General features: G+C 43.8%; 2 protein-coding genes across 2 annotated transcripts in view; both read left to right on the top strand.

Moving 5' to 3' along the window:
• Positions 1-4,604, top strand: part of LOC311136251 (homeobox protein PKNOX2-like) — an 89,087-nt gene extending 84,483 nt beyond the window's left edge. Inside the window, exons 10-12 of the mRNA XM_084170383.1 lie at positions 1,851-1,927; positions 2,238-2,413; positions 2,831-4,604. Of these exons, the coding sequence (XP_084026509.1) occupies positions 1,851-1,927; positions 2,238-2,413; positions 2,831-3,087 (510 nt within the window). The 3' untranslated portion in view covers positions 3,088-4,604. The remainder of the gene's footprint in view (positions 1-1,850; positions 1,928-2,237; positions 2,414-2,830) is intronic.
• A 2,078-nt stretch (positions 4,605-6,682) lies between these two features.
• On the top strand, positions 6,683-16,125 carry LOC311135638 (pannexin-3-like; the record flags this gene model as incomplete). The annotated part of the gene is made up of 5 exons (XM_084169666.1): positions 6,683-6,870; positions 8,825-8,960; positions 13,050-13,255; positions 14,751-15,499; positions 16,067-16,125. The coding sequence occupies 5 exons, from the start codon at positions 6,683-6,685 to the stop codon at positions 16,123-16,125; spliced, it is 1,338 nt and encodes a 445-aa protein (XP_084025792.1).
• Between the last annotated feature and the right edge of the window lie 8,713 nt (positions 16,126-24,838).

Here is a 24,838-nt window from a genome sequence, read left to right as displayed (position 1 = left end):
CAGCTTTAGAACAAAGTTCTACAGTATTAGTAAAAATGTGATCGATACATGTGGATGATCTTGTTCCTGTAGTGTTTGTAAACACCATGGTAGGTTGATTAATAACCTGAACCAGATTACAGGCACTGGTTACAGTAAGAAGCTTCCTCTTGAGCGGACAGCTTGATGAAAACCAGTCAATATTCAGGTCCCCAAGAAAGTAGACCTCTCTGTTTACATCACATACACTATCAAGCATTTCACACATATTATTTAAAAACTGACTGTTCACACTTGGTGGCCTATAGCAACACCCCAAAAGAAAAGGCTTTAGATGTGGCAAGTGAACCTGCAACCACAACACTTCAATAACATTTACATTTGAGTCATTTAGCAGACGCTCTTATCCAGAGTGACTTACAGGAGCAATTAGGGTTAAGTGCCTTGCTCAAGGGCACATCGACATATCTTTTACCTAGTCGACTCAGGGATTTGAACCAGCGACCTTTTGGTTACTGGCACAATGCTCTTAACCACTACGCTACCTGCCGCCCACTTGACATAAGACCTTCTCTAAGCATTACAGGGATATGGCTCTGAATATATACAGCAACACCTCCCCATAAGCATTTTTGTCTCTTCTATAGATGTTATATTCTTGTATTGCTACTGCTGTATCATCAAATGAATGATCTAAGTGAGTCTCAGAAATAGCTAATATATGAATGTTATCTTATGTTAGAAAGTTCTTGATTTCATGAACCTTATTTCTAAGGCTACATATATTAATATGGGCTATTTTCAGCCCTTTCCTGGGTAGCTTATCAGAGATAGACATAATCCTGGAAAGAGCAAACAAAGCAAGAGAAAAAAAAATAATTCAGCAAAAATATTCAGCATTAATCAATTGGTGTGTGTGTGTGTGCTGCGGGGTTGAAGCTACGAACCCATAGGCTTGGCTCTCTCATCCCTTCCAGGCTTCTGGGAGGGAGGGTGGACAATGAGCCTGTCATAGTGGATGTAAGCAATGTCCCCACGTGCTCTTGCAGCTTTCATGACTGGGATAAGTTATTTCCTCTTCTGGCGTACAGCTTCAGGATAGTCCTTGTTGAGAAAGATATATGTTCCTCTCAAGTTCTTGGCTCTTTCCAGAACAGCTACCTTGTCCTTGAACCTCAGGAACTTGACTAATTTCGGCCTGGGCCTGTCACCTGGGCCGGTGGTGGGTTTTTCAGTCCTGTGGGCGCGCTCCACCTCAATCTTCCTGTGGTCCATCTTCAATTTCTCAGAGATCATTTCCCTCACTTTGTCCTCCGTGGAGATTCTGCAATTCTGTCCACAACCATGTTGTTACGCCTTGATTGTCCCTCGAGATGGTCTGATTTATCCGTCATTGTTATCATGGATTCACAGACAGAACTGATGTCCTCTCTCAATGACTTACAGATTGCTGTAATCTTGCAGTTTTCCTGTTTCAACTCATTGAGCTGACCCTGGGAGAACTGCAAACTGTTCTTTAGGTCCTGGACCTCTCTGGTCAGGTCGTCCAATATTTTATTAGTCGAATCCACCAGTATTTGGACAAAGCACTTGAAGCTATTTTCTTGTTGTTGTAACAACTGCTTGTAGAACTATTTTTGTTCATTTAAAAGATCCTTCACGTGTGATTGAGACACCAATGTCCTCGACAACTGTACTCCTGCCGGCTTTGGTCTTTGTCATGGTAGCTAGCAACGTAGGTCACGCTGTTACTCCTCGCAGTTCCAGACAGGGCAGGTCACAGGGAACTATTCATTCACAAAACTACTAATTGAAATTGATTAAACTTTACTGATGGCATCCTAAATATCTTATATCTTTCCCTTTTGTAGCATCCCTACCCAACAGAGGACGAGAAAAGACAGATTGCAGGACAAACAAATCTCACCTTATTACAGGTCAACAACTGGTAAGATTGTAATACTACTACTGCAAATGCAATATGAGATGAAAATCTGCTGAATTTCTGATGAAATCAATAGAAATGTTGACTGTTCAGAGTGAATGTTGATGAGTTCAAACTTCAGTGCTATGCTTTACCACCTGATAGTGAATCACAACATAGTGGCGCCATCTACTGGTCTTCTCTCTCTCTCTCTCTCTCTCTCTCTCTCTCTCTCTCTCTCTCTCTCTCTCTCTCTCTCTCTCTCTCTCTCTCTCTCTCTCTCTCTCTCTCTCTCTCTCTCTCTCTCTCTCTCTCTCTCTCTCTCTCTCTCTAGGTTTATCAACGCTCGCAGGCGCATCCTACAGCCCATGTTGGATGCCAGTAACCCAGACCCAGCTCCCAAGGCTAAGAAGATGAAGTCCCAACACCGTCCAACCCAGCGCTTCTGGCCAGACTCCATTGTGGCTGGCGTCTTGCAGACACATGGACCTCACTCTAACAACGCTGACAGTACGTCACTAAACCATTCAAACGCTCTGTCGATGTGTATGTATCTGTTTCAAAACTCTGGCAAAAGATTGGTTGAGTCAACATGATTCCCTTGATATTTCAACATAGTTTCCTCGTTATTTCAACCTACTTCATCAAGGTCATCATTTTGCATCAACGTGCATAGATAGTGTGCACTTGCGCACTCATCCTCATGGGTTTAAAAGCAATGGATCAGTGAATAAAATACAGTGAATATTGGCATGGGCTATAGTGATTCCACCACATTAGACCAGTTCATTCCTTTAATTCCCATAAGGGGAGTGAATGAGTGCACATTTTGATGAGAAGGATATAGAATCAGAGGCAGTTATAATGTCAAGTTTGTGTGTTAGTGTGTTAACCCTGCGTTGCCTGCTTCTCCTTCTTCTCATACAGACCCCCTAGGCTTGGATAGCCTCCAGCCACTGTCCTCTGACTCAGCCACCCTGGCCATGCAGCAAGCCATGCTGGGGGGAACCGACGACTCCATGGATGGCACAGAGGAAGAGGAAGAGGAGGAAGAGGAAGTGATGGAAGAGGAGGAGGAAGAGGAAGATGATGAGGAGGAGGAAGAGAGCGAGGGAAGGAGACATATATCCGGTGGTGGAGGAAGGAGAGATCTGGGCATGGAGCATAGAGAGGGGCTAGAGTAATGAGAAATGTTAGAGGACAACGTGACCTTTTGACACCTGGGTTCTGTTCAGTAGTCACCAAACGGAAGAAAACAGACTGAAACAGAAAGGGACTACCTGGAATGTTCTACACTAAGAAACATTCATTTTGTTATGGGCGCCCTAATGAACACGATCCAGCCCATACTCTCCCTCCACAAACCACACCTCCATTCAATCTTACCCCCTGACCAGCCCCTAGATTCAGGCAACAGACACACCTTGAATGGGCATTTTGTTTTTTCTACCATGGATGTCTGTCTAGAAACTACAGATCCGTCCCATCAGAACTCTTTAAGACTGAAGATCCTATATGAGGATTAGGGGTCTGAAGGTGTCCTAAAATGGTCACCATACAATGTGGGTCCTAAAATGGACACCATACTCTGTGGACTAGTGGGTCACCCCAATTCTCTTATGTTTTATTACTGACAAAACAATGACAATTGAGAAAACTATGAGTTGCTGTATGTGAGTTGATTGTGAACTTGATCTGTAGGTCTATACCTGACCGTCACGTTGGGTTCCATGCTTTGGTATCATCCAAGCCTTAGTCCGTTCAGATTGACTCCATAAACACTATGTTGTCATTATGTTTTACACACACTTTTTCATATTGTTGATGACGAGCGATTCTTCTCTGCAACAAAATCGATGTTTTTGGGCATGATTCAAAAAACTTTTAATTCTTTGAGGCCAAGAGCAAAAACTGCACAAAGTATGTATATTAGATGTTTTGACGTTTGCGTTACATTGTTGAAGGCTTGCATATTTATTTAAAAAAATATTTGAGCTCTCAGAAGACGGATCAAATGGCACCTTCTTTGAAGAAGGCACAAAGTAACTGTTGTGATGTTCTAGAGATCTTGCAATTGAGAAAACGTTTGAGTGAATCTGAGTTATCGAAGTTACTGATGGCCAGTCAAGGTGACAAAATCTCAAGACTGGAAAGAAATACTGTATGTCACATTGAGGATTCACATTACAAACAAAACACTGCCTTGGTAACAGTGTCTGAATGAGTTAAAGAAAAACATACCAACATGGAGAGAGGTGACTGAATTGAGTCCTCAATTCACAGAACTAACATAATTAAGTGAAAACCTTTGCAAGAAAAAGACAATTTAAAGAGAAAGCCTGGATATTTAAAGGGAAAAGTTAAATTCCTGAAACAATTCTCTATGTTTTACGTTAAGGATTTGAAGAAACTGTGAAAACTAATTTCAACCCTATTTTTGTGCTAAATGAAATTCACAAAATGAAGCCACCCGTTTTCTGATGTGATGTCTAGAAAAGAAAAACCTGTTCTTGAATGTTCATTGAGATTGGTCTTTGTGAAGTATGTTCTTCATTATACATTTTCTTGATTGCTTATTTTTTAAATGGTTCTTCCAGAGCAAGTGACAATAGGGATTTCATTTATTTTGTTTGTAGACATTGTTGTCATAATCTATTGTTTCAATAGACAATTGTTTATAATTAAAATAGATAAAGCTTCTAGTTTCAGAATCCTTTCTGAGGCAGAAAGGTGTGTGCATACGACAGTGATCACACACCGTGTGCATATTAGGACAGCCTCAGTCTCTACTTCTCCTCCCTGTGGCCAGATTGGGTATTACAATGAAAATAGTACAAATTATATCAAAAACAACTGCAGACTGTTAAAGGGCTAAAGATACCCCACATACATTGTAATGAATGTGTGTCTGTTGCTCATTGTTTAGTCTTACGCCATTGCTCCTGTCAGAAAAGTTCACCCAAGCCACATTACCTGTTGCATGCTGACAGTAACCCAACACTAGGCCTCTGCTTTGCAAACAAAAAAGACCACTTCTGTATTAGACAATAACCACACTTCTCCACAAATTACAGATGAAGCTCAGACTAAACAGCCTCAATGTAGAGCAACCTCCCACATTTCCTTGTCATGTCTCTTATATCCTACCCACTGGTTGTTAATCAAGCCTGTGATTTGGTCTTGCTGGAGTACCACCCAAATGTCTTCCTACCTTTAAATTTGGGTGACCCATATAAGTAGAGTATCAAAAAACATTTGCTGAATATTATACAACTCTAGGATCTTCTGTAGATGGCCGTTATACATTAATTTCAGAGATTCACACACACACACACACATACATACACACTTGTATCCTTAACCTAATTCATTGTAGATGGCCACCAAAATCATTGTATCTGTATTTGGACTACATATGACCAAGTATTCCATGATTGCCATTAGGGCTATGGCAGTCTGTTCTACATTGCACTAGTTACCAGTCATCCAGTTCCACTAAAGTTACCCGTCCTAGCAGCAGCACTGAAATAGCTGTAGCAGACAGAGCCTAACTGTAACTACCATTCTCCATACTGTATGCTAGCAGCAGCTGAAGCTCTAGAGCCAACCTGAGGTATAAATAAGAGGGGAAATGACAGAGACAGGAAAAGTCACTGGTGCTTGGGCCTTGTTTGAAGTGGGCCGCTGCCATGGCAGTCAAGAGCATGGTTGGGACCTCAGTGATGAGGCAAGACAGTGTGTCATATGCACACACACAAGCCACACACACACACACATAAAAGTACAGACACACACATGCTCATACACACACACACAGTCGCCACTCCCTCCTCCCACCCCAGACACACAGCAGCCAACCCTTTAGGTCGGTGGAGTTGCAGAGCCACCACTGCCATCTGGGCACCAGCATACAGCAACAGTGGTCCCTTATAATTAGACCCATAGACCCAGGAGCCAGGCCCAGTCCAGCCCAGTCCCAGCCTGTCACATAGCAGGGCCCTCCTGGAGTACTTAAGAGCCTCGCCAACACAGCTCTGATCTTCAGAGAGGCGTTTGGTTCAGTTGTCTCACTGCATTTCCTTACTGGATTTCCACCCTGCAGTCACTGGTCACTGAAAAGAGCAAGCGGATTGAAGGTAACATGGAAGCTGTTTATCATTGTATTGTAGAAGACGTGGAATGGAGATGACTGAAAGACTGTTGACATTTAGGGAGATAGAGGTGTGTAGAATAAGTGGTATTTATACCAATGGTTTAAAGTACTTTGATGCATGTTTGGTATTTACAGTATTGTCAATTCAAGAAAAATATCTGAGATATTATTTTCTCTTCTCATCCTGTTTTGCATACAGTTTTGATGATTACTTCACACAATGAATACCAGTTTTATTTCTCAGATTGGATATCAAGACTATAATCCTAGTGGTTTAATACCATTACATGGTCAATCTCAAATCTGTATCAATACAAAAAAGAAACAACTGAAAACAAAGTACATTCTAATACTCTACAGGGTAGGACAAATGTATTTCCCCTAGCTAACCCAGAAACTCCTGGTTGCCAGTTGGGTCTAAACCCCACCCTATGCTAAAACCCTTCATGCTTTACTAGGGCTCAGTGCTATCAAGTCTCAGTGGACTCCGGTTGCCAGTTTGGAATTAATCTGGCCCATCCAAAAAAAGAACTTCCTGTACTAGTGTAAAACTCTGTTCTCCCAGGTCTCAGTGGACTCAGGTTGGTGTAAATCCAACATTTCCCTGTACATCTCTAGGCGTCAAGATGTCCATCGCTAATGCAGCCGCCCAGGACATGCTGTCGGCCGCCTTGCTCCGGGACGGTGCCGGGGGCAACCGCATTGGTCACCTGGAGCTGGAGCTGCCGCTCGACAGGGTCATCAAGTTTGTGTCCGTGGGGCTGCCCTTGCTGCTGGTGTCCATGGCCTTCGCTCGCGAAATCTCCAATGGTCAGTCTGTGTCGCTCCATCTGTCTTTCCGTCTCTCTCTCTCTCTCTCTTCTAGTTCTTGTTTTGCTGCAAATCACATTTGGTACATTCTCTGATATGATTTCCTTTTCTCTCTTTTTGCCTCTTTCCCTTTTCTGTGTTTATTTTTGCCTCTTTTGTCCCCTGTATCATTGTGTCAATATTCCTCAATTTTATTTTCCTTTGTCTCACATTTCTCTCTCTAGTCTCTTCTCGCTTGTCTTTTTCCCTTTACTGTGCAGGAGTGAGAATCTGTGTTTAGGCAAGGGAGTTAGTCATTCAGATTCAGTCACAACCCATTGTTTGCACAGCACTTTTGTGAATGGAGGGTACATGGGGGCACTGGATGTTCAAACTGTCCTCGTTGTAGTATAAGGGTTATGGAGACAATTCTATCAACTATTCAAAAAGTTAATTGTAACGTTTCTCAGGAAATATAAGGTCTCTTTCAATTTATTCATAGAATTTCCATTTGTTTTCTGACTTGAGTTGACATGTACTGGACACCAACTGTGGTCAACTGCAACAATAACACTAACACAACAATGTGTGTGGTAGTGGCACACAGAAAAGGCTACATACAGGCAAGCTTATTTCCTTGTTTCATTGACATTGAGCTAACGGTCGTCTTCCCGTCGAGCTGGACTATAATCAGCTGTTAGAGATGCTAATTGGCAGGAGGATGACTGAGAGCAGCGTTCGCCGATGCCGCGTTGCTTGGTAATTACTGGCAACCTACTCCTTTTGCAGCTCTCTATCGAAGTTAAATTAGATTGTATGTTAATTAACTGGGAGATGTTGCAAAACGAGGGACAGCCTAGGAACAGTTGATGGATCTTGGCCCTCCTTATCTAGCTTGGTTTGTTGTCTGCTTCATCTTTCATCTGGTTGGTGGTGTCTGTGTTGTCTGCACCTGCTGCAGCAGCCAAGATTTCTGCCCACAGCTACAAATAGCTGGGTGAGAAGGAGCCCTTGTTGTACAATGGGTAACAAGCAAGATAGGGATGTCAAACTGTTGCCCAGTGGTAGAAGGAACATGCTTTGTTGCTGTCTGTGTTCCCTTGTAACCTGACGGTCTTGTTATACATAGTCCATTTTGGATACAGCATGTCCCCAGCTATCTCAATGTCCACAAAGACACGCACACATGTACACACACACACGCGCGCATGCACGCACATCATGTAACATGTAATCCATCCATGTACAGTTATCCGTAGTACCATAATGCAGTAACTGGATGGTTGGGTGTACTTCTTTTAGGAGACTTTCACAGATGTGGAGATTTGGAGGTTGTATATAAAAATAGGGCGTCCTGTGTTTAACTCAGGGTTTCCTCTGAAGTGGCCCTTTGCCCTTTGCCCTGCCCACCCAGCACTGCTGTAGAGGAGATGGGCTGAACGGAAGGGTGTGGACCCTTGGCTCTGTGGTTCAACCATCTGTATGGTGGAACGGGCTGAGCTCGGTCCTGAAAAAGACCCACATATTAGGAGGGTAATACCACCCTGTTTTAAAACTCAGGTTTCCATTTAGAAGCATATGATTTAGATTTGGTAGGGCTAACCTTTCTGCTTCTGGAAAAGGGAACCTTCTAAAAAGCATTAAGGCAAACTTTGACATTAAGGAAACTCTCTCTCTCTCTGTGGTGTTTGTTTATGTCTATGCATGCAAGTATGTTATGTGTGTGTACATGCATGCATCTTTATGTCATTGTAGCTCAGTTGGTAGAGCATGGCGCTTGCAACGCCAGGGTTTTGGGTTCGTTTCCCACAGGGGGCCAGTATGAAAAAATGTATGCACTCACTAACTGTAAGTCGCTCTGTAGAAGAGCGTCTGCTAAATGACTAAAATGTAAATGTAAAATGTAATGCCTTTACAAACTGGACCAGTGTAATTGCTGAGCTTAAAATAGTTCAAATCTATATTTGTTTTTCCTGTAGGCCCAGCTGTTTCCCACCCAACAACTTCACAGCCAGGCAGGCAGCCTACGTGGACACGCACTGCTGGGACACCCTGATGCACCATGAGTTTGAGACAGACGGAAACCTTGAGGAGCGATCCCTCTGGGTGCACAAAGTAAGCCCTGCTGTGTTCTGTCATGGTGGAACGAGAGACAATTGCACACACGTTAATGTGGCACAAGAATTGGACAAAAAAAGTGATAAAACTACTGTAAATTGTTGCTCTTTGTCAGGTGATAAATGACATCAGTGTAAAATAAGTTGATGAAGAGTCAATGGTATACTGGAGGCTTTTTGTGGGCTATTCTGGTATTTGGCAGTGTTGTTGGAAGATTCCCAATTCAAAAATATGCACTGACAATACATTCTTAAGAGAGAAACCAAATGTATTTTTAAAAGGGACATTTAAAGATTTCTCCAAACATAACACTTTTAAACTTTGACAAGACATGAACAACCTGAGATTTCTGTTACGGAGGCCATTAACTCATTTCAAAGCTCAGACATGCAATTTTAGATGGGTTTTATAAATATGTATTAAGCAGTTCTATAAATACTGGGCTGTCCAAGTAAGACATGGACCTCCTGCTCATGGGGATAATGATGGAGTTAGCCGTGTGCTGTGTCCATTTGTATATTTTGATGTGTATTTTGGTGGGCAGTCTGTTCAGAAGCGGCTGATGAGGAGCTGGGTCACAAGCTTGTGAGGGTGTACGTGTTTCTGATGTAGCACAATACAATTTTCTTGAGTTTTAGGTGTTCATTGTGAGAAATTGTAGTGTAATGGAAATCCCCATCAACTGGATGAGTCACCATTTGTAGGGGTGTGGAAATGATCCAACCGATATGTAGAAATTGTTGAATATAATAATAAACTACATTAATCAATCTGACTCCAATATTATGTGAATAAATGCAACAGGCCGTGTACGTCTCTGGAGGAATCTAGTCAAGGTAGCGAGCCTTACATCACCTCTCAGTATGACTATAATGAACATATGTCTAACTTGCACCGTTATACAATTTTGAAGAGACTAGAAACAAATAGCTAATCCTGACAACCAATGTTCTAGCATTAATTTATCGAGGCAAGCAGATCAGAGATGTCAAAGTGGTACCCGATCATGTGTAGTGTAAATAACAACTACCAATAGACCTACTAAATTATAAGCGTATAGTCAATCAAATAATTACTCTGTAAAACAAGGAATGCATTTACTCAATTCAACTAATAGGATTTATTAGTCACTAAAGAATTAACACTCAAACAATTACAGTGTACATGAAATAATAATATAATAATAATAATATGCCATTTAGCAGACGCTTTTATCCAAAGCGACTTACAGTCATGAGTGCATACATTTTTTTTTTTGTATGGGTGGTCCCGGGGATCGAACCCACTACCTTGGCGTTACAAGCGCCGTGCTCTACTAGCTGAGCTACAGAGGACCACAGAAATACATGATACATTAGTTAAAATGACTATCAATCAACTAAATGTCACGAACGTTGAGAGACGGGTCAGACCAAGGTGCAGCGTGAAAAGCGTACATGTTTATTAAACTCAATAAACATAAACAAAACAACGTAAGGTGAAGTCCTCAGGCTATACACATACAAGCCTAACACGGAACAAGATCCCACAACTAAGGTAGGCAAACAGGCTACTTAAGTATGATCCCCAATCAGAGACAACGAGCAACAGCTGCCTCTGATTGGGAATCACACCCGGCCAAACCTAGAAATACACATCTAGATCCTAAACATAGAAATACTAACAGATCCTCACGCCCTGACCAAACCAACTAAAGACAACCGGCCTCTCAAGGCCAGGGCGTGACAGTACCCCCCCCCCCCCCAAAGGTGCGTACTCCGGCCGCACCAACCTGACTCATTAGGGGAGGGTCCGGGTGGGCATTCAGCTTCGGAGGCGGATCCGGCTCCGGGCGTGACGACCTCTCCCTCTCTGCCTCCCCGTTGCGCCCCTGGTCTAGACCTCGGCGCGATGCTTCCCCTCTCCTTCCTCCCACGATGCACCAAGCCCTGTCTGGACCCTGGTGTAGGAGACCCCGAACCTGGAGAGGGGCTGACGTCTGGGCCTGGATCGGCAATTCCCCCACGATGCACCAAGCCCTGTCTGGACCCTGGTGTGGGAGACCCCGAACCTGGAGAGGGGCTGACGTCTGGGCCTGGATAGGCAATCCTCCCACGATGCACCAAGCCCTGTCTGGACCCTGGTGTGGGAGACCCCGAACCTGGAGAGGGGCTGACGTCTGGGTCTGAAGTGGAGTCGCTGACCGGAGCTGAACTGGACCCCGGTGGAGCGGACTGCTCTGGCTCCGGAGTGGAGCCGCTGACCGTTGCTGGACCAGGCACCGGTGGAACAGGCCGGGCCGGACTGGGGACACGCACCACAGGTCTGGTGCGCGGAGCAGGAACGGGCCGGACTGGGAACACGCACCACAGGTCTGGTGCGAGGAGCAGGAATGGGCCGGGCCGGACTGGGAACACGCACCCCTGGTTTGGTGCGGGTTGCAGGTACGGGGCGTACCGGGCTGGCGACACACACCACTGGTTTGGTGCGGGAAGCAGGTACGGGCCGTACTGGACTGGATACACGCATCACTGGTTTGGTGCGAGGAGCTGGCACGGGCTGTACCGGACTGGATACGCGCACCACTGGTTTGGGCCGTACCGGACTGGGAACACGCACCACTGGTTTGGTGCGAGGAGCAGGTACGGGCCGTACTGGACTGGGAACACACACCACTGGCTTGGTGCGGGGAGCAGATACGGGGCGTACCGGGCTGGCGACACGCACCACTGGTTTGGTGCGAGGAGCAGGCACGGGCCGTACCGGACTGGGAACACGCACCACTAGGTTGGTGCGAGACACAGGCACGAGGTGTACCGGACTGGGAACTGTTGTTAGAGATCTCCGACTGTACCAGTCTTTTACTCTCCGCGCCCAGTCCTCCTCCAGTGAGGACTCCTTCTTGAGCCCACACGAGTGCAGTGGTCGGGGCTCTTCTCTATCGATCCCAGACCACCCTTTTAGCCCCCCAACATTTTTTCTTGGGGCTGTCTCTCGGGCTTCCTCCTCGGCTTGCACCTTCTGTGTTGCCGTTGCTCCTCTCTAACCCGGGCCATCTAGATCCTAAACATAGAAATACTAACATAGATCCTCACGCCCTGACCAAACCAACTAAAGACAACCGGCCTCTCAAGGCCAGGGCGTGACACTAAATAAGACTTACACGTGTCTTTAGTTCTGTGTGTGTGATACACAAAGGAGCTTGGTAGCAAGTTCTCAAAATATGAGCAAATTCAGTGCATTTTAAACAAATTCAAGCAGAAACTCATGCCCAACCTGATTTAGCATTTCTTTGCACTTTTCTAGTAAAAACAAAAGACTGGAACACCCAGATTCTGATGTAATCAACTCAATTAAAATGATAGGAGCGCACCCCTGTGTTGCTCCTCTTTTAACTATCTGCCATCCGATGAACAAAATAACACAGCTTCCCTGTAACAATAAATCCATAGCACTTACAGTACAATAAAACATATACAAATGCATAGCTCTTCATGAACTCTAGAAACAATACAAACATTACAATTTCATTAATTTTGTTGATTCAAGTTTCATCAGTCTTCACACCTCTCCTGGCGTCAGTGACCCCACGACTTCCGTGGGAATGTCTCTTCCTCGAGATTACCACAGATAAAGTGTGTTTGACCCCTGTGATAGCCCACAAATAGTCAGCCATCCAAACAATGTCATAATTCGTGATTGAGTCATCACGCTGGGCCTCAGCATCTGCAAGTCACCAGTCGCGAGTATCCCCTTCTCTCATTCTTCCACTACAAAATTAATCGAGGTTGTGAGTAGATATGGAGAGAGATATGGAGCACTGAATTTTTACTAATGCTTTGTACACTAATCATCATTACTTTTTAATGGAAAGTGCCTCTTGCTTCCTTAATGTCACAATAAAGAGCATCCATTAAAAGTAATTAAGCTTTCTCATTAAACATTTAAAATGTAGTCTGTAAATCACTTTCTCCTTCCCTTCTCTTCATCTCATTCTCTCTCACTCTTTATCCTTTCTCTGTCATCATCTCTTACTCTCTACCTCTCCGATCCCCTCCCTTTCTCTTCATTTTTTTTCACCTTCCCTTCCCCTTCCCTCCCTCTCAGATGTTCCCGTACTCTCTGTTGGCTATGGCCATGATGATGTACCTGCCTGCCCTCATCTGGCATTTCCTGGTGATGCCGTCACTGGGCTCTGACCTGCTCTTCATCATTGACGAGCTGGACAAGTCCTACAACCGCTCCGTACGATTGGCTCAGAGCATCCTGGAGATGCGCCAGAACCCCCGAACCTTCCAAGCCGAGCTTGAGAGTTGAGAGTGGTTGTGGCAGAGATTGTGGCAGAGATAGGCCGAGGCAGAGATTGGTTGAGGCAGGTAGAGGGAGGATTTTGGACTGAGGAAGAGGGGAAGTCAGCAGGCTTAAGGCGTCAGCATGCTTCAGTTTGGCTGGCACCCAACGTGTGTGCTTGCATACTCCCTTAAAAGATATTTGCTTGAAAAAATGAGAAAAAAGCAGCAATAGTACTGTTTGTCCATTTTGAGACGCCTCAAAATAGTCTGAATTAATGTAAGAATTAATGTAAGAATTAATGTAAGATAACTCATGAAGTCTGTCAATAATTTAGCTGTTTTTGCCAAGGAGATATTTGTTCGCGTAATTTTACATCTAACTAATGTTTGGTGCAATATTTCTCAATGAAAAAATGTGAATAAAAAAAGAGTTGTCTTTCATTGAATGACAACAAAGACTTTATTGAAGAATCCTTACTGTTGACCAATCACAGACGAAGGGGAGTAGACTTTGGCTCCGAACTTCGGATTGTCTCCAGAACAGATTTTGTGTGCCCGAACAGCCGAAAAAACCCTCACTGAAGTCCAAAACTAACAAAAACATCACAAAATGTTGTCATTAATATATGCACAAACTCTACCAAAATGTTTCGGCTGGGAAGCATGTGGACACCTTTAGATTGATGTCTACAATGACACCCAAACGAGGGCACTACGTTCATCCACCTCTGGCCTGCTAGCCCCCCTACCTCTACGGAAGCACAGTTCCTGCTCAGCCCAGTCAAAGCTATTCGCTGCTCTGGCACCCCAATGGTGGAACAAGCTCCCCCATGATGCCAGGACAGCGGAGTCACTGACCACCTTCCGGAGACACTTGAAACCCTACCTCTTTAAGGAATACCTGGAATAGTATTATAGTAATCCTTCTACCCCCCTTTACTACCACTGTTTTTGTCTAAACTAACACCTGACTTATTTCACCTGCTAGCACTGACTTTAAAGAAATATACTTATTGTGATCGAGATGTAGTTGTCCCTGATTGCACTGACTTTGCTCACAGCTGCTTGTTTGAAGAAGTGTACTTACTGTGATCAAGATGTGGTTGTCCCACTGGCTATCCTAAGTTGAATGCACCAATTTGTAAGTCGCTCTGGATAAGAGCGTCTGCTAAATCACTTAAATGTAAATGTAAACAATTCTGAAGATGTTTGAGTTGCAAACACGTTCTGGGTGTAATTTTCATGGCTGTGGCCATTTACTTTTTTTTATTGGTGCTGTTTCTTTAAACACAAAAGCAAAAGTAAGCTAATAACAGCCAAAAGTATCTGAAAATGGAAACAAGACACTATTTATGCTTCAACTACAGTCATGTGACTAACTATTTAAATCTTGAATACTATGATAAATGCCATAGATGCTCATACAACCTCCATTATCAAACAACAGAGCCAATAACATGAAAGTGTGTTTGAGCCAACTGTCCTCTAACCCCATCTCCTCCATGGTCTCTTTCAGGGCCAAGCGGAAGCGCTACTTCGAGTACCCCCTGCTGGAGAGGTACATGCAGAGCAAGCACGACTCCTACTTCCTGGTCAGCATGCTCTTTCTGCGCGGCTTCCTGTTGCTCACCTTCATGTCGGCCGCCTGCCTCTACCTTGTCTACTTCCACCTGTCCACCTTCCTCCAGGACGCGTTCAGCTGCTTCGTCCGCACGGGCCTGCTGTGTGACCAGAACTGGGTTCCAGAGCTGGTCCAGTGCAAGATGACCGGCCAACTGGTCTTCCAGGTGATTAGCGTGGCTAACAGCGCTATCTATGTCCTGCTGGTGGCTATCGTGCTGTTCAGCTTGGTCCGCCTCTTCTGCTGGGATACGACTCTATTGTCGGTGTATGAGGTTCTCCCCGCATTGGGCCTCAACAGTGGTCGCAAGCTGGGCTGCCCGCTCAACGACCTCAATGGTCTTTTACTGTTTCTGCACGCTAACGTGGTGCACCTGCAGTCTTATGGCAGGCTGAGGGCCGGATGCTCGCTGGCGCCCCCGCAGATCGGGAAGGGGAACGGAATGAAGGACATGGGGATGCTGACGGCGGAGGAGATCGAGGAGAGGGCCGAGACGGCGCAGGAGTTGGAGGAGGCGGTGGAGGAGCTGCAGGAGGAAGGGAAGCTCAACCTGGTGGACATCATGGCTATCTTAGGAGCAGCCCGGGGAAACCCTGTCAACTGCACAGAGTCCAGGCCTCTGGTAGAGGAGAATATGAGTCTGGGTACCATAACTCTAATCTAAACTCGCAAACGTATTCTGCTAGTGGGCTTGTTCGTCTATATCGTTTGGGATGTTCAGAAAATTATAAAGTGAGGAATCTCTGCAAGACTGCAGATGAAGTTGAAATTAAATAGTGAGCTACAGTACTCTGACTGAATACCGGATGGTGGTGTAAGCAGTTTTCATTGAATAGCCACTATACTCTTATTGAATATTAGATGAGGAGACAAAAGTAATAATGGTCTTGACATGAGATAGCAGTTTTGATTCAAACTTTTCCATCCACACTTGTAGAAAACAATAGGCAACATCAGGATATACCATATGTTCTCAGTAACTTTGATACAGAAATGCTTTGCACAAATATTAAATTGCACACAAATGGTTTCTTTTAATTGTCATACTACTATGCCAGTAGGCCTAATATAAATAACTATTACATGTTAGAGAGTTTTTCCCATGATTGGACAGCCTATAATTCTAAAAGAGGCTTTTATTAGGAAATACGGCAAGAGATCAGGTACAATGTGGTCCTTTCCACTCCTAACTCCCCTCTCTCTCCTTACAGAGCCAAACCACCAGGGGTACCATGAGTTGAAGGAGACTGCATCATGTAAAAATTACTAAATCACCAATGGACTGAACCATCAATGTGACACCAATCAATGGGGATGAAGGAAAAATATACTGAACAAAAATATGAACGCAACATCAAATCAAATCAAATCTTATTTTATTGGTCACATGCGCTGAATACAACAGGTGCAGACATTACAGTGAAATGCTTACTTACAGCCCTTAACCAACAGTGCATTTATTTTTAACTAAAAAAGTAAAAATAAAACAACAACAAAAAAAGTGTTGAGAAAAAAAGAGCAGAAGTAAAATAAATAACAGCAGGGAGGCTATATATACAGGGGGGTACCGGTGCAGAGTCAATGTGCGGGGGCACTGGCTAGTTGAGATAGTTGAAGTAATATGTACATGTGGGTAGAGTTAAAGTGACTATGCATAAATAATTAACAGAGTAGCAGCAGCGTAAAAAGGATGGGGTGGGGGGGGCAGTGCAAATAGTCATGATTAGCTGTTCAGGAGTCTTATGGCTTGGGGGTAGAAGCTGTTGAGAAGTCTTTTGGACCTAGACTTGGCACTCCGGTACCACTTGCCGTGCGGTAGCAGAGAGAACAGCCTATGACTAGGGTGGCTGGAGTCTTTGACAATTTTGAGGGCCTTCCTCTGACACCGCCTGGTATAGAGGTCCTGGATGGCAGGAAGCTTGGCCCCAGTGATGTACTGGGCCGTACGCACTACCCTCTGTAGTGCCTTGCGTTCGGAGGCCAAGCAGTTGCCATACCAGGCGGTGATGCAACCAGTCAGGATGCTCTCGATGGTGCAGCTGTAGAATTTTTTGAGGATCTGAGGACCCATGCCAAATCTTTTCAGTCTCCTGATGGGGAATAGGCTTTGCAACAATTTCAATGATTTTACTGAGTTACAGTCCATATAAGGAAATCAGTCAATTGAAATAAATAAATTAGGCCCTAATATATGGATTTTAAATGACTGGGCAGGGGTGCAGCCATGGGAGGGCATAGGCCCACTCATTTGGGAGCCAGGCCCACCCACTGGGGAGCCAGGCCCAGCCAATCAGAATTAGTTTTTCCCCCAAAAAGGGATTTATTACAGAGCGAAATACTCCTATGTTTCATCAGCTGTCTGGGTGGCTGGTCTCAGATGATCCCGCAGGTGAAGAAGCCAGATGTGGAGGTCCTGGGCTGGAGTGGTTACACGTGGTCTGCAGTTGTAAGGCCAGTTGGACGTACTGCCAAGTTCTCTAAAACAACGTTGGAGGCGGCTTATGGTAGAGAAAATAACATTACATTCTCTTGCAACAGCTCTGGTGGACATTCCTGCAGTCAGAATGCCAATTACACGCTCCTTCAAAACTTGAGACATCCGTGGCATTGTGTTGTGTGACAATATTGCACATTTTAGAGTGGCTTTTTTTGTGGAATGATCATGCTGTTTAATCAGCTACTTGATATGCCACACTTGTCAGGTGGATGGATTATCTTGGCACAGGAGAAATGCTCACTAACAGGGATGTAAACAAATTTGTGCACAAAAATTGAGAGAAATAAACTTTTTGTGCGTATGAAACATTTCTGGGATCTTTTATTTCAGATCATAAAACATGGGAACTACACTTGACATGTTGCATTTATATTTTTGTTCAGTATAGCTAGGTTTAGAAGATTAGTTCAAAAATACTTAAGCCTGGCGAGAAGTGAGGGACGGGGTTCTGTACTCAGAGAAATGGTTCCAAAGAGCCTCCATTAGAATTAAAAGCTTGGTGGTTAAGTTGAGCGATGTCATTTGTTGATGTATGACTGAGCTTTTGGGTCATTGGGACTGAACTTAATTTCAACCTCAGATTTATGGATATGCTATGCACTGTACTTGTTAGATTTTGTGATTTGTCAACAGGTAAAGTTGTATCTGTTAAATGTCAACAGGTAACATTTTATTTGCTCTATGTCAGATAAAATTGTAATGAATAAAGTTATTTTTTGACTGTTGTGTTGAACAGCTTGTGTGAGTGCAACATTTCTTGTCCAACTGCTGTAGCACATTCTGATGTTCGGTGGACCTCTAATGAGGTGTAAAACTTCCCTCACCACTAGTGAATCATATTGTAAATTAATTGCCTCATAAATAGAAAAACTGTGAGTACTTACAGATGTAGGATCTTAATTTGCGGCAGTTTGCTCAAGCAGGAAAAGAAACAGGAAATGTGAATTATTATGTGGATCATAATGAATGATTATAATAAATGGACATTTTTGTAGGGTTTGATAGGGAAATTCAAGTCTGAAATTTCAAAGTGGAAATTCCAAATGTCAGAAGCCTTTTTAAACCTCAAATACACCACATTTTGCATTGCAGGAAGGTTCTCCTGCAACAGGGTGAACAAATGAAGATCCTAATTCTGTAAATAAATAAAATAAAATTCAAAAGTGCTCACTCCGAAAAATGCTTGAATTAGTCGCAAAAGCAAAGGTGCAAATGTAAACAATCTGTGCCGAAATATTTGCTGCACCTGAGCACCTTTTGTTATTAAAAGAAGAAACGTGTCAATTTCGTCTTCCCTGACGTTTTGAGTGCTTAAACATTTGAGCTCTATACTTGATTATTCTCCTCTTACACACCTATTTACTAGAAAGACAGACACATAATCTTATTCTGGTCTTTATTAAATTGTAATAAAATTATATTAAATTCATGTTCTCTTCCTACACCCAATCCTGACTGTGATTCACACCCAAAATTCGCACCTTCCACATTCACTCTTTTATAGGCAGTGGGGTTAAGAAATGATAAATACCAGTGTTGGGAAACCAGGATTAATATGTTAGGGGTTGAATAAAGTATCATATTGTCGCTGCCCAATGTGGTTTGGATGGGGGAGTGCTGAGATGGCATTTTGGGCTGCAATGTCAGATGTCCTGCAGAGACTCTGTCATAGGTTGTGTCCCAAATGGCACCCTATTCCCTATATAGTGCATTACTTTTGACCCCATATAGTCAGTTGGGACTCAGCCATTATGTCATTATGTTAGTTGTGCAGCCATAGCCACAGGAGTGTGATCCCTGAACATCCTTACTGCCTTTTGGTACTGACACATTGGGACGGCTGCACCGCGGACCGCACAGTAAAAGCCCCTGACTAACAAATATCCTTCTCATTTATGCACATTAACAATCACTTTGCACTATACACATGGTGATACACTAGACTAGATTTTATTTTTTTGCATTTCTTATACCAATAGACTATTCGAAGAAGGACACAAGCTCTTTTTATGCTGACAGTTAAGTATAGCAGCCGAGTAGAACTCACGGGTAGTTTGAAAGAAGAGCGAACGTGCGATGGCGCTAGGCTATAGCAGTTACTTTGTTCAGACCCATAACCATTCAATCTTCGTGAAGAAAATAAGTGAAAGCCTTCTGCATCTAATTCTAGTCCTATATTATTCAAGGATGTCATTAGAATGATGGACAGCGAAACATATTTAATTTAACTGTTGAACGCGAGGAAGGAATGAAGCAACAATAAAGAGAGAAAGATGTAGGCTAATGAGCTCAGGTGCATCCTGTTTCCATTGACCATCCTTGAGATGTTTCTACAATGTGATTGGAGTCCACCTGTGGTAAATTAAATTGATTGGACATGATTTGGAAAGGCACACACCGGTCTATATAAGGTCCCACAGTTGACGGTGCATGTCAGAGCAAAAACCAAGCCATGATGTCGAAGGAATTGACCGTAGAGCTCCGAGACAGGATTGTGTCGAGGCACAGATCTGGGGAAGGGTACCGAAACATTTCTGCAGCATTGAAGGTCCCCAAGAACACAGTGTCCTCCATCATTCTTAAATGAAAGAAGTTTGGAACTCTTCTTAGAGCTGGCCGTCCGGCCAAACTGAGCAATTGGGGGAGAAGGGCCTTGGTCAGAGAGGTGACCAAGAACCCGATGGTCACTCTGACAGAGCTCCAGAGTTCCTCTGTGGCAATGAGAGAACCTTCCAGAAGGACAACCATCTATGCAGCCTTCATGGTAGAGTGGCCAGACGGAAGCCACTCCTCAGTAAAAGGCACATGACAGCCCGCTTGGAGTTTGCCAAAAGGCACCTAAAGGACTCTCAGACCTGATTAAATCAATATTGAACTATTTTCCCTGTATTTAGCGCCATCCATCATTCCTTCAATTCTGACCAGTTTCCCAGTCCCTGCCGATGAAAAACATCCCCACAGCATGATGCTGCCACCACCATGCTTCACTGTGGGGATGGTTTTCTCGGGTTGATGAGAGGTGTTGGGTTTGCGCCAGACATTTTCCATGATGGCCAAAAAGCTCAATTTTAGTCTCATCTGACCAGAGTACCTTCCTCCATAGTGGTCCTCTGTTGCTCAGCTGGTAGAGCATGCCTTGTAACGCCAAGGTAGTGGGTTCAATCCCCGGGACCACCCATACACAAAAATTTATGCATGCATGACTGTAAGTTGCTTTGGATAAAAGCGTCTGCTAAATGGTTTATTATTATTATTATTATATGTTTGGGGAGTCTCCCACAGGCCTTTTGGCGAACACCAAACGTGTTTGCTTATTTTTTCTATAAGCAATGGCTTTTTTCTGGCCACTCTTCCGTAAAGCCCAGCTCTGTGGAGTGTATGGCTTAAAGTGGTCCTATGGACAGATACTCCAATCTCCGCTGTGGATTATCTTTGGTCTCTTTGTTGCCTCTCTGATTAATGCCCTCCTTGCCTGGACCGTGAGTTTTGGTGGGCGGCCCTCTCTTGGCAGGTTTGTTGTGGTGCCATATTCTTTCAATTTTTTAATAATGGATTTAATGGTGCTCCGTGGGATGTTCAAAGTTTCTGATATTTTTTTATAACCCTGATCTGTACTTCTCCAAAACTTTGTCCCTGACCTGTTTGGAGAGCTCCTTGGTGTTCATGGTGCCGCTTGCTTGGTGGTGCCCCTTGTTTAGTGGTGTTGCAGACTCTGGGGCATTTCAGATCAGGTGTATATATACTGAGATCATATGACAGATCATTTGACACTTAGATTGCACACAGGTGGACTTTATTTAACTAATTATGTGACTTCTGAAGGTAATTGGTTGCGCCAGATCTTATTTAGGGGCTTCATAGCAAAGGGGGTTAATACACATGCATGCACCACTTTTCCGTTATTTTTTTTTTAGAATTTTTTTTAACAAGTAATTTTTTTTTTCTTCACCAATTTGGACTATTTTGTGTATGTCCATTGCTTAAAATCCAAATAAAAATCAATTTAAATTACAGGTTATAATGCAACAAAATAGGATAAATGCCAAGGGGGATGAATACTTTTGCAAGGCACTGTATGTGCAAATATTTATTTATTGTGTATTCTCCTTCTTTCTAGTACTGAATATAATCTGAGCTATAAGAAGAAAGTAAAAGTGTAAAAGTTATCGCATACTGTCCCTCCCCTTTCTCACAGGGAGGTTAAATCAACAAAGAAATAATTTCGAAAACGTTCTTGACAGTTGCAGGGTTTGCTGTTTTTTTCTCTAGCCATTTAAATCAGCGTCTGATACAGACTTTGGAAACCAGGTGTGGGCACTCTCTGGTCCAACAGTTACACTAATTGATCAATTAAGTGTCAGGAAGGAACATAAATATGCAAAATTACAACCCCGAAAGACTGACATTGTGCACTGCTGAAGTAGATAGAGCAAAAGAGAGCAAAGATAGAAATTCATTAAATTCATCTTCCATTCCAACTGGGTCTGCAGACCATGGATCACAATCCACAGCGCTGAATACGGCAAAGCAAGCTGTGCTCATTCAGATGCCAGTCACAGCATTGGATGCCAGTCACACAGCTATGAAGGAGCACAAATCAGGGTGGCACAGCAAATAACACAATTAGTTTGATGGAAGACAAAAGGTGAGACAGGTTGCCTGGAGGCTTTTTGACATAATAGGTCTCTTTTGGAGTTAAGTGGGTGAATAACTAATGCAACATCAACCGTGGACAAGTGCACATGTGAAAGTCCAATTATAAAGATGGATCATTAGGAGTTTCTTCTCCGAAACACCAGTGCACTACAGGAGAGGAGGAGATAGAAGACTACTTGATGTTATATGGGATTATAAAATTGCTTTTTTTCATTCACCCAAATGGACAAAGATATGGTCGTTGTGGGTATTTCAGTTTTTTTTATTACTTATGGCATCAGCTGTTTGATTGACACCATTCCACTGGGGGGCACAGTTGAGTTGAATAGGGAGGATGATGCAAGTTGGTTTCTAAAGCTCCAGGATTGCAACTTGTATCACGGATAAGCTTGTTTTGACATTTATGCAATTTGTTGTGTTATTGTGTGTATGTGTGTGTGAATGTAATACATTTACAAGCATCATATTATAGAGACAGATCCCACTGAGCACAAACATAAATTATCATTCAGTTAATAATTTTCTGACGATGTAGCCGCACTCTAATAAAGCTTGCAGTATACCAGCACAACCACATTGTACCAAACACTTGCTTGAAAAACATTTGATTGAATGTGTGCCATTAGACAATTAATGTTAGGCCAAATCTCTCTGGCCTACCCTTCCTCCCTCAACACAGAGCAAGCGATACATCGTCGCTGAGAGGGGATAATGCTGGCCAATTATTTTCTCTCATCGTCTGTTAGTTGCTTTGTGTGTGGCAATGATCTATGGTTTATGGGGGCGAGCGTCGCAAGTGGTCTCGCTAATGTCCAATTAAGATTGATGTTTTAGGTCGCCAGTGAGAGTGGGATAATAAAGAGCCTATGGGAATGATGGATGCTGCCTTCATGTTGAATGAGGATTCCAATGGCGAATGTACTCGGTCACTGTTTTCTGTTGCTACAGCTAGATCGCTGTAATGGTCCCTTAATCCGCTATTATAACAGTTGGGGTGAGGAAGGGAAAGCGGATGGGGGAACCACAGTCAAGGTCCACTGCAGATCCTAAAACTTTTATTACTGCTGCTAAATGCGGTGAGGGCCTGCATGGAGAGGTGAAAACAGTGGGTGATGTAGTGAAACGTTAAGTACTGCAGTCTGAAGCCACAGCCACGATGACCTCCAGCTCCAGCTCCTGACCAAATCGATACAGCTCACCTTGTTCCCAGGAAACTGCTAAATGAAGACAGATCCCCAAGTTAAAGGAGTAGTCGGGGTACTCACAAAACACACTCAACGACACACAACAATTCATGATAACTCAGCACTACAGTAGTTAGTGAGTACAGAAAACTGTAGTTCGTTAACCCTTCAATGTATCAGGGAGGAGTTTTCAAGAGTTGTACATATGCCAACAACTCACAGTGGCCCTAAGGCGCAAAGTGAAAATTCCCCTCTAAATGTCGAATCTTAAGGCCTATGCTACCCCCGATCTCACCTCACCTGCCAGAACAACAGACACTGTGTGACTCCAGCATTAGCGTGCGGCAGCTGATGTACCTTCAAGTGTCAAAGCAAACCATGTCAGTTATTGGTTAGCGTGTAAGAAAATAATCTGACGTTGCAGTCAGTCAACAGTTGACAACCGTGACACAAATAACACAAGCTGATTAGCAAGACTCCGAAAGGTGAGAATGTTTCCCTCTCCCTTCTTCCCTCACTTTCGGCGTTCGCCTGACCCCCATTGATTGATAACAGAACAGGAGCTCTAAAGGAAATTAAGCAGGTGTCATGTAAGCACAAGGACTCGGTTAAGGTCATGTCACAAAAAACCTGAGTAACACAGTTCGACAAGTCAAATAAAATAAAATATAATTTTATTTGCCACATGCGCCGAATACAACAGGTGTAGACATTACAGTGAAATGCTTACTTACAAGCCCTTAACCAACAATGCAGTATTTTAAAGAAAAACAAATAAATAGCTAAGTAAAAAATATAAGCAAATAATTAAAGAGCAGCAGTAAAATAAAATAACAGTAGGGAGGCTATATACAGGGGGGGGGGGGGGGGGGGTACCGGCTCAGAGTCAATGTACGGGGGCACCGGCTAGTCGAGGTAATTGAGGTAACATGTACATGTGGGTAGAGTTAAAGTGACTATGCATAACTAATAAACAGAGTAGCAGCAGCATAAAAGAGGGGTGTGTGGTGGGGTGTCCAGGTAGCCATGATTAGCTGTTCAGGATTCTTATGGCTTGGGGGGTAGAAGCTGTTAAGAAGCCTTTTGGACCTAGACTTGGCGCTCCGATACTGCTTGCCGTGCGGTAGCAGAGAATACAGTCTATGGCTGGAGTCTTTGATAATTTTTAGGGCCTTCCTCTGACACCGCCTGGTATAGAGGTCCTGGATGGCAGGAAGCTTGGCCCCAGTGATGTACTGGGCCATACGCACTACCCTCTGTAGTGCCTTGCGGTCGGAGGCCGAGCAGTTGCCATACGAGGCGGTGATGCAACCAGTCAGGATGCTCTCGATGGTGCAGCTGTAGAACCTTTTGAGGATCTGAGGACCCATGCCAAATCTTTTCAGTCTCCTGAGGAGGAATAGGCTTTGTTGTGTTTGGACCATGATAGTTTGTTTGTGTTGTGGACACCAAGGAACTTGAAGCTCTCATCCCGTTCCACTACAGCCCGTCGATGAGAATGGGGGTGTGCTCAGTCCTCTTTTTTTTCCTGTAGTCCACAATCATATCCTTTGTCTTGATCATGTTGAGGGACAGCTTGTTATCCTGGCACCACACGGCCAGGTCTCTGACCTCCTCCCTATAGGCTGTCTCATCGTTGTCGGTGA

The sequence above is a fragment of the Coregonus lavaretus genome, assembly GCF_964263955.1.
Source record: "Coregonus lavaretus genome assembly, chromosome: 10".
Classification (NCBI taxonomy): Eukaryota; Metazoa; Chordata; class Actinopteri; order Salmoniformes; family Salmonidae; genus Coregonus; species Coregonus lavaretus.
This window is presented reverse-complemented; position numbering and strand designations above follow the sequence as displayed.